Consider the following 12,807-nt stretch of genomic DNA (forward strand, 5'->3'; position numbering starts at 1 on the left):
GGGGGGGGGGGGGGGGCCAGAGAGCACCTCCTGGCTGGACAGCTCGCCTGCATAGTTCTCCAGCCAGGGGCCTGGAATACATGTACACTCCAGCTCCTGGGCTATTTTTCTACCTGTGAGAATTTCAGATAAATTCTTAGTGCTAGAAATGAACATCTGTTCATGGCCTATGTCTCTCCTTTTAATGAGAAACCTATTTGACAAAACTAGTGATGAAGCAATTATGGTAATGCCTGCAGTCCCCAGTTTGCCTTGACCTTAGTCAGTCTGCATGGGATAGTGTACTGATGGAACTAGTGTACTGATGGTTGATGAACTCCTCCTAGATATGAACAAGCACAAGCTTATGCTGATTTCATTAGATCTGCCAGCTGCCTGTGATACAGTTAACTATGAGGTGCTTCTGACGTGTGTAAGCCCCTGGCAGGAGTCCACAGAAGTATCTGGAAGTAGTGTAGAGCTCCTCCTTCTACAGAAAGATCCAAAGGGTGATTATATAGAATTACTCATTCACCCAAGAGATGCATTTGTCACACAGGATTCTGCTGTCTCTCTCCTCCTGTTCTGTGCATATGCTGAGACTTCTGAAAGATTGGGGCTTTCATGAGGGGTAGCTGAAGCTCAGTTTTGGCAAGGCTGACATAACGTTCATAGTCTGGAAAGACCATTCACAGTCAAAAACTGGGTCCGAATATTCTCCAGCAGTTTCATATAGAGACAAAACAATGTCTGTGCTGGTAACTGGTACTAGCTAGAGTCATGGTTTGCTTTTGTTTTTTGTGCCTTGAATGGTTTGGGCCTCTGCTACCTCTGCCCCCTTCCTTTGCTGTACATTGTCGTGCAACACTTGCTTTTAATGACTATAGCTGTGCTGCAGTCACCCTGATGTAAAAAGACAGCTGCTCTCAACATACTTTCCAGTTTCTGAACTTTTTAAAGTTCATCTATTTTCCATAGACATCTAGGGAGGGAACACAGTCAAGAAACGGTGATTTTTATATACAGGATTAAATCAGTGGTAGAATCTGCTTGGACTGTAAACATATGGGGTAGGAGCACTTTTGCTGTTTACTGTAAACCTATAATCCAGAGACACAGTCAGAGTTTTGAACGGGCACTTTATGAATGTTGACCTGAGCAGAGTTTGTGTGGCTCTCCAAAACTCTACCACTGTCAGGTAGGCAGCATTTGAATTCAAAAGGCAATCTGAAGAATTCAAAGACAATTGTGCAAGGAAGTCAGCCTCATCATATCATGGGGCAGATTTCCAGTGGAAGTGAAAATACAAGTAAATTCAAAATCATGTAACAATATTCTTTGTAGTGAAACCATAAATTTAAGATTCATAGCCTAACTACCCCTGTTCCTGACAGAACTCTACTATGGGCTGACAGGACTGTGTGAGCCTAGAAACTAAAAAAAAATTCAGTAAGGAGTGGCTGGAAGTGCCACTCATTTATAACAGTTTTCTTTTTTAAAATATAATACTACATTACCTGAACTTTTAAATATATGGCCACATTTTTACCCATTTGAAACAATAAGCCTCAGCTTCTGGGTAATATATATTGTGTGTGTTGAAACATTTTGGCCTTTTCTTTAGAATACCAGATTTGAAAACAGCCACTCCAGGTCTTAATTAATGGTGTGTGTCCATGTTATATGTTGAATTTACCACTCTAAGTAATTCAGGAGCCCAAATGAAATTAGTTTAGCCTTCATGCAAAGCACTGGAAGGACTAATCACTGTGTAAAACCGAATTAAATGAGATTATATGCATAAAGACATGTAAATTCCTTCTTATACAGATGGATAATGTCATCTGATAAGATAATGAAGTCTAGTTTGTTCATCTGAAAGAGCCACTGTGAAAATACAAAGCCTGCTCCTGAAAACCTTGGTGCAAGTAGCCCATATTCACACAAACAGGCCAACAGATCACAATGGGAGTGAGGAACAATTGCATGAGCAGACATTTGCAGGATCCAGCCCCAGGTATTTTAGCAGCACTTCAACAGCACCAAATATACTCCACTGTATTCCTACTGTAAATGCTGCAAGGACAAAGTGTATATTATATCAGCTATTCAAAGTCAAATAGCTTTCTGTATTATCTATATAATACTGTATTTTCTCACATACACCACACATCATTTTCCCCAAAACTGGGGTGTATGAATTACATAGGGAAGCTGATTTTCTGCCAAGGATAAAAGCACCCTGCTTCGATTCCTGCTCCATGGTGTAGCAGCTGTGGTCTTACTATTCAGACAACTAAGGTAGTCAATCAGCTCAATGTTCTTCACTCCACAGGTGTTAATGATTCTCTCTCCTTTATATGGCCTTGATAGTCCACTAACCAAACTAACCTTTCTTAGGGCATTTTTTCTGTCTACTAGCTGTTGCTCATCTCTCTTATCCTAAAAATTCTTTAGCTCTTCAGAATGATAGCTCTACCCATAGAGACCAGACTTCAGCAGCAGCTAGAGTTTCAGCATTAGTTAAACAGAAAAGGAAGAGTAAGTCATTAGGCTCTTTCCTTGCTCTATGCAACCATAGCTCTAGAAAAATCTTTTTCCCCCTTTATTCTGATTTTCAATGGGGAGTATCATATGCAAGAAAATATGGTATTTCCAAAATCCCTCTTTCATTAATATCATTCAAATTCAAATTATCTTGCTGTTGCTGCCTATGCATTAGTACTCACTGGGCATGTCTATACGTGAAATTAATTTGACGAAATAACTCCGGTGCAGTTCGCCCCAGAATGTATTGCTCCTGAGCATACAGTTTCACATGTGCCCAGAACTGCAACAGTGAGCCAGGGTGGCACAGCCCAGGGAGTCAACCTGCCAGCCCAGGGCTGCTCCTGCCCAACTCAGTGTGCTGCAGAGGGGCTGACTGGGGCACAACGGTGCTACAGTGCAGGGCTGCCTGCTGGCTGTCTCCCAGTTGCCTGTCAGCCAGCCCCACACTGTAGCTTCCTTCTGCTCCAGCCAGCCCCAGCCACTGTCTACACGTGCACTGCAATAGAGTAAATAATGCCTCCACATGATAGTACTTGTGTTCACAAGTACTATCTGATGGTGGCATTTATTAGTTTACTGAGGTCTAACAGAGCCACATGTGCAGACGCTGAGACTTCACTGTAGAGCTAATCAGGCAACTGCAGTTAGCGTCTCATGTAGATGCACCCACTATGCAGTAGTTTTAATAACTTGCACTGGAAGTTATTTTACTAGAAAACTGCATCCGAGTCATGGGTAAATCAAACAAAGTCATACATAAAAGAAAAAGTAGTTTGTTAGTGGATGATACAGCAATTGCGTATCTGATTCTACACTTACTGACACCAATCACAAGTAGCTTCACTGAAGTTAATGCAGTTACAGTGATATAAGCTCAGTATTAAATGAGATCTGAATCAGAATAAAATCAGAGTTCATGGAATCTTTCTAATGAAAAAAATCTTAAAGTTGTCTTTCAATGTCATATAAACACATCTAAAATATGATACTTTAAAGAGGAAGCAAATTGTGCCATTCTAATTATGCTGTGCCTTGAACAGGTAATGAGACATATTTTTCAGATTAAAATAGCTTTTATAAATTACTGACATTCAGGGCCTGTTTCTGTAGTACCAACTTAGGCCTAACTCCCACTGACTTTAATAGACTGTGCCGCACCAAAGATTTTAGAGCCAGACCAGACCTTAAAAGTAACAAACAGTGGAACTTTCTTTTTAATTGAAAAAGGAAACTAAGGCCGCTTTTACCCTGGAAAGGAACTCATCCTGCTTCCCTAAAGTCAAAAGAAAAACTACCGCTCACTTTGGTGCCTTGATTCATTAATCATCAGTATTATGAAGTTTGTGTGAAAGCTCAATTAGTTTCTTTCAGTCAGAATATCTTAGTGATCACAGAAAAGTGAAACTGCTAAGGAGACACTAATTGACTTGGAAACTGCCAGATGAGATCAGCAAATAAACTATCTGAATGAAAACATATTGTAGTATTTATCAGTAACTGATTCACAGATCTTTTAATATAAGCTTAAGCAAAGCACCATGTCTCTCTTGCCCTAAATGTACAGCTGTGATCATCATCACCATATCTGATCCACATTTTATTAGTGCCTTTATGATGCAAATAATTCAATTTAGCTATTTTCACTTTTATAAAGCTTGACTTTAAAAATCACCCTCTCTTTCCTAAGATCTTTCCTGCTTTCCCTTTATGTTGTGTATAGAGACAGGTGCATTAAAAGGCAATAAGAAATAAATATCCAGAAACAATGTAATCACTTTAATACTTTCTGCAATAGTGAAACTAGGTTTCAATAATATTCACTGTATAGAAGTAGAATATTTTAGCACTTTTGTGTTTCTTGGAGTAGGTTTCACACTCTCCTGCTATTTTATTTATAATTCTGTTTCAACACATAAGGAAGGAGAAAGTGAGAAAAGCATTAAAATGTAATCAAGCACGAGACAGATCACTAAGTAATATGCTTTTTTAGATCATGTTAGTCTTACGGATAAAATCATTTGAAAGAGGTTATACTTTGTGTCTTAGAAATATTCATTTCTATGTGAATCATATACATTTGAAAACTGAAAAGAATAATCCTGTCATGACCTTCTGAACTGTGACCAAATCTATTTGCATGCAGCACAAATACTAAAACTACAACATTTAAAGCATGCATTCAAGTACACTGATCTACTCTGTTAAAATGTATCAAATTACTGACCTTCCATCCATTCCTACAAACATTTCATCCACAGATACTGAAAATATTATACATGAAAAGAGAAGTAAGAAGCTAAATGTGATGTTTGTTTCCATTGAGAAATGAAGCAGTCCCTCCACACCAAGCACATCTGCTCATCTGCTCTAGCAAAGAGACTTGAGCCTGTAGTCTGACAGGCCATGTGATGGATGGCACATTCAGCCAATAGGAAGCAATATTTGCTACTGCATCACTCAGCATGTACTATTCATATATATTTTTAAAAGGCTTCATATTTTAGGTTTATACTGACTTCAGCCAACTCTCTCTTGCATGTTTTGTTATTTATGCTAACTAGGACTAAAAGTAATTGGAAATGTGCTAGTAAGTGAGCTACCTTTTAAGAAAATAAATAATACTTTTAAATCTCTCTCTAAGCTCAGAGCAGAGATCTGTTAAAGGTTACTTACTAGTGTAGTTGACCCCTATCGTCAAGGTGTCGTGAAAAACGTAATGCCAAATAGTGCCTTTGCTTTCTATATCACCCAAGAAAGAATATCACACATTTTAATGAAATAAGGCTCACAACACCCCTGAGAGATAGGAAAGTATTATTCCCATTGTATACACAGGGATAGCAAGATACAGGGTTTGGACAGACAAAATATTTACACTGGTGTAAGCAATAATATACTGATATAAGACTGTAGTGGACAATAAAAATTCCTAGAGCTAAAACTCTACTGATATATGGTATTTACACAAATCTAAGTTGAGCCTGAATTTAAGACAACCCCCCAAGAATTAGATTCTACATATGGAAAATGTATACATTTGTTATAATTTTCCAAGTATAGAATCTAGTTATTGGAGGGTCTTCCCCCTCTCCTCCCCCCACTACAGCAGGGAAAGCAGTGGCTGAGGGAGTCAGGTGGCTGGGGAGGCCAGTTGGCCCCCTTGCTCTTTTCCCTCCCAACTTCTTCCCCTTGCAATCTTCCTGCTCCTCCCCTGCTACCAGCACCCCTCCCAACCCCAGATCCCCTCTCCCCATACTATCAGATGCTGCTTGGGCTCCATTCCCTCCCAGAACACGGCACATGGAAGCACAACCCTTGCTGGCCACCTGACGGTGTACAGGGCCAAAGGCATATCAGCCTGTGTAGGGCCCAGAGGGGTTGCGGGGGGAATGGGGTGGCAAGTGGCCAGAGCCAGCAGTGCTTGGCAGTGGAGGCAGAGCTGGCAGGTCTCAGTAGCGGCAGTGCATGGTGGCAGTGGCAGGGCCTATACAGCACTGACTGCGGGGCCCCCCAAAGTGCAGGGCCTTGGGTGGTCACCCCAATTCACCTCCCCCCACAAGGGACGACCCTGGCTGTGGTTCTCAGGCCTGACCTGGGCACAAGGCCAGAGTCAGAATTGCTCTAGTCACCTGCCCCTCCCCCTCTGCTTTGTATGCAAATCTAAGATGAGGGCCTTTTTTCTCCCCTATGCTGATGGTGGGGGGACACACGCTCATCTTAGATTTGAGTAAATATGGTAAGTTGCACCAGTTTATTCTCTCTCTGTCTGTTTCCATCCTAGGGTAGTTATTTAAGAAATGTAGACAGGCTATGACTGCTCTTCACCACCCGATGACAAGGTACTATACCTTCTACCTGGAAGAGCTCCACATCTGTCTGTTCCTCAACCCAGTCTGATTTACATCAGGATACAAACCCAGTGTAAATTGCACAGGGGTGCATGAATGTCTGCCCATACAGAACAGTCATACCAGATACTCAAAAACAAACCCGTCTATGTATTTATTTTTTAGCATGGGGTAACCAACTTGCTATCCAACTAGATTTCTATCATAAATTTAAACACTTAAGGCAAAAACCTGCAAACACGCCAGTCAGTTTGGTTGCCCTGTCCTCTGCATTGTCAGACTAAGAGCTCTTCAGTTCATGTGGCTTGCCAATGGTATTAGGGGCTCCTGGGTTTTTCCACAGAGGCCAGACCTTGTCCTCTTAATGGATGTTATATGGGGATGATCCAGAACAAGCAAAGCAAGTGGTCACTTGGCAATCAGCTTGTTACAGGCTTTACATCTCAGGCCTCCTCTGCAATTTATGGATGAGCCCTATCTCCCTCTATGGCAGCAGAACCCAGGAGAGGGCAATGCATATAGAACAGCTTCTCTCTAAGCCTCTTATTCCGTTGAGTCTTACTCTTGTATGGAAACTTTCAACTCATGTATGGAAACTCTCAAATCATGGTCTACATCTTCAGCTTTCTTATTGTACTTCCCTCTCTCTCCCTGTTGCTCTTTCCTACTCTGTGCTGTTTCTTCCCTCTTGCTCCCATTTTTCTCTGCTGTCTTCCCTATCCAAATGTCTCACTCCAAATGTTTCCCTCCAATTCTCCACCTCTTCATCTCTTTCTGAACTTGGAGTCCCTGCTATTTTCTTTTCCCTCTCAACCCCATCACATCTCCCTGGGACATTTTCCCCGTTTCCTTTTGCTTTCCTGTCCTTCTCTGGGTTGACCCTACACTGTGTCTCTACTTTTCCAATTAGATTTCACCTCTTTCCTCTCCACGCCCCCGCAAGGAAGTCACTGCTGCTGTTGACAATTGAGAAAATTCCACAATCCCTTTTGTTTTGCCCTCTGTATCTTTCCGTTCTTCACTTGAGTAGCCAGGGCCTGATACCCCAGGAATGGGGTTAGGTCTCTTCTTTTCCTGATCTCCATGTTCCAAAAGTAAAGCTGAAATTCAACTCAGAAATTGACTTTTGTGTCTATTCCCCACTTGCTTCCCAGACAGAGTGCAATCACAAGCTTCCCCAGAGCAGACTCCAATGTGCTGTATGTACATACTGTCCCTGTATCAGTTATCAGTTTGTCAGATACCTGCTGATGTGATCACAACAGTAAACCCTACTTCAGTGATTAAGAGCTCCAGTCTGTTGCATTTGAGATACAAGATTAACCCAGGGGCTTTAGTATCTATAACTATTAAGCTCGAGGATTTACTACCTTTAATTAATTTTTCTTTGAGCAATGCAGAGAGTATCCACTAATCTTCAAATCCTTCACCAGCTTGAACTCAGTAGCACTACTACCACCTATTTAAGAGGAACCTAGATCCATCTGATGGAAAAACCTCAGTGAAAAAAAAGGGTGTGGAAATACAGAGGTAACTGAAATGCATACCCCAACAAAAACCAAGTCATGTTTTCTTTGAAGCACTACAAGAGATATTTGTCATCCCAATTAGCAAGTAAATACCGCAGTGCAAAGAAATATGGAGCCAAACTGTAGTTTTAAGTCACATGCAGGGAAAGAGTCATATATGCATTTCAGCACTGAATCAGTAAAGTTGTTAAAGAGCTGTCATGAGTCCACATCCTAATCTGTCTCTCCTTTGCAAGAACATTTCATATAGACCACAAAAGGACACTAATACGGTTCGTATTGGTGTCACGTATACTGCTATTTTCTAACTGTTCATCAACAAGTGACTTCAAACTGGGTGAGAAAGAAAAATGCTTAACTGCAAACTAGTATAATACAGACCACAATATAGAGCATTTTCCTGAGAGAGTTCAACAACAGATGGACTAGAGCTAAACTGAATCAGTAATGGCTAAACCATGAAGTTACCTTGTTACCCATATAGCATCTACAGAACATAAGCTTATTGATTTAACAGTTAGACTTATCATCTTTCTATTTTCATAGGTGGGTGCTGCCAATTTTTTAGCATAGAAATGGCCTCCATACCACATCGTAAACCTTTATCACAAGTGCTCATGTATCTGTAGAGGGAAAGAGTAAGGGCCATGTGTTTACTCCCCATTTAACATGCATGCAGCGCAGCTGTGATCCAGGGGTGCTATCTGAAGCATCCTGAAAAGGTTCAGGGTATTTCCTCATCCCCAGGGAAAATCCTGATAAATATCCCACATCTGATGCAGTTTGCAAAAACATTCTTTTTATGAACATCAGGACTATATATCATCTGTAACAGAGCTGAATAAACAATATCTAGAAAGAGGTGAATTCCACTGCAGGCAGAGGAGTCATTCTAACCTTGACTTCAGTTTGGTAGAGAGGTTTTGATAAGGAGCTCTTTGGAACTGCCTGAGGGTTCTTTCTAGCACACTCCTACATTTGTGAAGAAAACCTCTTGAACAGGATCCAGCAGTCTCACTTAATGAGACTGCAGGCAGACAGCTGAAAAACTGTCTGGGAGTTGTGAATTCTCCCTGTGCATAACAATGAGGTGTTAATGATGAAGCCCAATCATAACACTGCATATGTCAACACTGTTAACTCTTTCAGTGCTGTGGAAATACCCAGCTATTTCAGATTTGTGAATACCATTTGAGACTGAGAATAGAGTTTTACTATTGCACTATTATTTCCCTACCACTTAGTAGTTGGAAAAATAATTATACTGTGCCTTTTTTTCACATCTGGGGGAAAAACAAAGTCCTTAAGCATAGGAAATCCCAAGGTGAAGGAAATTCTGATTTTTCTACCCTATAAATTTGAAAAAAAACATTTTTGGATATCAAGAACCCTCAGTTTACTGATAGCAGTGTGATGGATATCAGAGAATCATACAGGTTAGGGTCTTTGTGTGATGCACACCATGTCTGCACTTCACTTGATTCCCAGCATTCCAGTCACATCCATAACCTCATGTGCAGCCCTGGTATCTAATCCACTCTCCAGCTTAAAGGGAATACAGTTTTTCCATCTAACACACACACACCAAAAAACACTCTTTTATCCTCTCCTGAAACCAGTTTTATCCTCAGTCTCCAGCGTATAAGGATAACATCATTATGTGCATACCCACATTCAATATCACACAGATAATCATAAATCTCTTCTTTAACTTAACTTAAAGCAGGAGTAATCAACCTGCAGAACACCTGCCAAAAATGGCACAGGCAGCCTGTGTGTGTGGTACAAAGCAGACTGGAGAGAGGAAAGGCAGCAGTGGAAGACACAGTAGAAAGCAGAGCAACCAATCGGACTGAGAGCACAAGACAGGAAGTAGAAAACAGAGTATCAGACTGGGCAAGGCATAAAACAGGGTAGCAGATCAGGCAGGGAAGGAGTGGCACTCAGGGGGGAAATGTGTCTAATTTGTTGCACACCTGCTGGAAATGTTGGCCTGCACTGCTTTGGCCAAATGTTACCGGTTCCACCAGCAGTCACAAAATTATTACAAATAAAAGGCAAATGGTGCATTTTCAAATCATATTACTCATAATACTGTCATGCAGTGAGCTTAATGCACAGGATAGGCAAGTCATTGACAAATCCCACCTCAGAAAATACTGTCTACTACACAAACTTAACACTGACCATATATTTCAAGATGGATGGACTAAAGTATTTTGAAACTAGACACATAGTTGAGGAAAGCAAAGGGTTTTCTTATTGCTGACAACTGCCAGCTTCTGCACAGGCTGCTTTTAGCTACTGGTTACTTTTCAGATCATAAAAAAACTTCAGTCACATGGGCCAGGTACAGACATTGTACTTTTACTGGTATAAGTGGTCGGAAACTGATCCACGTCCATAACAGAACATAAGTTTGGCACACAAAGACTAGTTTAAAAATGGCAGAACACAATCTAAGGTTCCCTTCCCCTCCTCCTCCCTCTGCCACCCACAAACCAATGGGCGAATGTGTGTTCTGTTCACTACTGAACTAAACTACGCCATTTACAGAAAACCACATAACTTACATTGAGTTTGCATCAGGCTTTTTGAATGACTGTGCCTAGCCTTGATGACCCAGCAACCATTTGTATTTTGAGGTACTTAACAAATTCCTAATATAAAAACATGCATGCAAGAAGGGGCTATGCGAGATTTTACTCTGCTAATTCTCCATTTTCTCCCATCAACCTTCAAAAAAGTTAGTTCAGAATTAGAGAACACTTGTCTTAAATATGAGGACTTACAGAAGTGGGGCCATGAAGACAGAAACTAACAGAGAACAAACTGCCTCTTTTCATGGCAGCTACCTCAGCTTACCTGAGTTTTCCAGACTTTCCAAAAACATGTCGCTGCAGTCCAGCAAGTCCTGTGTCAAACAGGATGATTACATAAATGTTGATGGAGATCTAGAGACAACAGCTGCTCTGCCTGATGCTGCAATGATCATAGACAGCCTGAATGCACATGCTAGGAATAATACTACAGGCATAATGTTAAATATGGATAATCTCTCTCTCTGCCATTTCTTCAGGCAGACAGGAGCAAGAATGCTTTGACAGTTATCTTCAATGACACATAAGAGACTAGGTCACTGTGAGCTGAGCACGTTGTAAAATAAGACGCTACATCCAACACAGGTGACAGTACACCCAAATCTAATGGCCCATTGGCTGAACGCAGTTAAGGCACACCTGTTTCTATACCCAACAGCACACCTGGGATTACTATCAAATCATTACATTATTATTATTATTTACACTTAGAGATGTGTTGGAGTGGTCTGGTTTTGGTACACAAAATAAGCTTGACACCCTAAAATGGCACATACTCCTGAAATGCCATGTAAGAGCACATAGGAAACCAATCCCAATATATAGTAGTAAAAAATAATATAAATTCAAGAAAAACTGTCCTTTTGACCAACCAGTCTAACCATAGCCTCCATTCCTTAACTTCCAGGAAACAGGCTGGTATCCTATGGCTGCTCAATCTTCCATGTCTCCAAATCTCAGCCTCATTCCCTCAGCTGGCTTCTTCCCACTGCACATTAGTAGCTGCCTTTCTAACCTTCCCCAAAATCTCTGCAGTCCAAACACAGACTGGCCTCTACTCCTTGTTTAAAGCCTGTGTACAAGGGTATTGCCAGGGCTCTAGAGTGGCAGTACCCAACTCTCTAGTCATGCACTATGGATGAGTGGCATGGGACCAGTCTGCAGGCTGGATCCCACACATAGGGTCACTCCACAGGGCTGATCCAGAACAGATTTGGTGTGTGGCATTAACACACGGGTGTAATCCAAAGCATCAGCATAAACCTGTGAGCTGGCTCTGTCTGTAGTCCAACCCTATGCACCAGCCTGACTCAATATCATTCTGATCTGACACATGGGACAACATCACCCAGACCCTGGGGCTCCCTACAGGTCCAAAAAGATGGCCCCAAGGCAGCAATGGCAGTGCTAATTGGTGTGCCTCTGGAGCCCCATGGGCCAGACAACAAAACTCTGTAAGCTGATGGTTAAGCACTACTGTTCTACAGTAAGGAGATAATTCCTAATATATAATCAGAAAAAAGCTTCAGACAGTTTAAGTTTCCCAAAGGAACCTCAACTGTAAAGGCACTTCCCATATTTCCACCTTCTGCTCCCTCAGACTCTTCAGGTGCAAACATATACCACCTTCATGCTGCAACATAAAAACTTTTACGGCAGCATAAAGGTAAAGCAAACTGACATCCATGCCCCTTGTTGTACCACAAATGGCCAACATGTGGCCCTGAAAAAGGTGCCACTATTTAGCCATATACATCTATTTGCTTTGTGGTGGAACAGCCTGGCAGCCTATAGCTGCCTGCACTCCCCAGTTGCCCCAGGCAGGTGCTCTGGGGATCTGTGGGGGCCTAATCCTGCATGGGATTGGGCCCCTCAAGCCCTGGGAGTGCCTCCCCATCTTTCCCCTATTACAGAGATGTGCTCTGGGGAAGCCCTGTGAGAGCATCAGCTGCTGTCCCACAAGATCAACAGGAGAAACAATGGATGATGTGTGTTTTGCTCAATAAGTAGGGCTGTGCAAAGCTTCAGGTGCTGATTTGATTCAGAGGAGATGTGGCCCAATTTGGTAACTGAATTTCCGAATCAGGAATCTGATCAGGAGACCAATAAAAAGTTTTGAATCAATTTCAAGCTCTCCGAATCGATTCAGAAAAGATTCGGAGCTTCAGAAATTAAGGCATTCCCCACTTGCTGCTGCAGGGAACTGGACCTGGACTTTGTGCTGGTAAGCAGGAGCCAGGGCAGGGGAGGGCTGGAGGAGGGGGGAGGGGATCATGGGGGGACCCCCGCAAGGCCCCATTC

The 12,807-nt window shown here is 41.9% G+C and overlaps 1 protein-coding gene across 1 annotated transcript in view; it reads right to left on the reverse strand.

The window, feature by feature from the left end:
* The window catches only part of ATP6AP1L (ATPase H+ transporting accessory protein 1 like), a 38,233-nt gene that overhangs the window by 17,268 nt on the left and 8,158 nt on the right, over positions 1-12,807 (reverse strand). The window contains exon 2 of the mRNA XM_019518186.1: positions 10,772-10,860. Within this exon, the coding sequence (XP_019373731.1) occupies positions 10,772-10,860 (89 nt within the window). The remainder of the gene's footprint in view (positions 1-10,771; positions 10,861-12,807) is intronic.

The sequence above is a fragment of the Gavialis gangeticus genome, unplaced genomic scaffold, assembly GCF_001723915.1.
Source record: "Gavialis gangeticus isolate Ggan-Ray unplaced genomic scaffold, GavGan_comp1, whole genome shotgun sequence".
NCBI classification, from domain to species: Eukaryota; Metazoa; Chordata; order Crocodylia; family Gavialidae; genus Gavialis; species Gavialis gangeticus.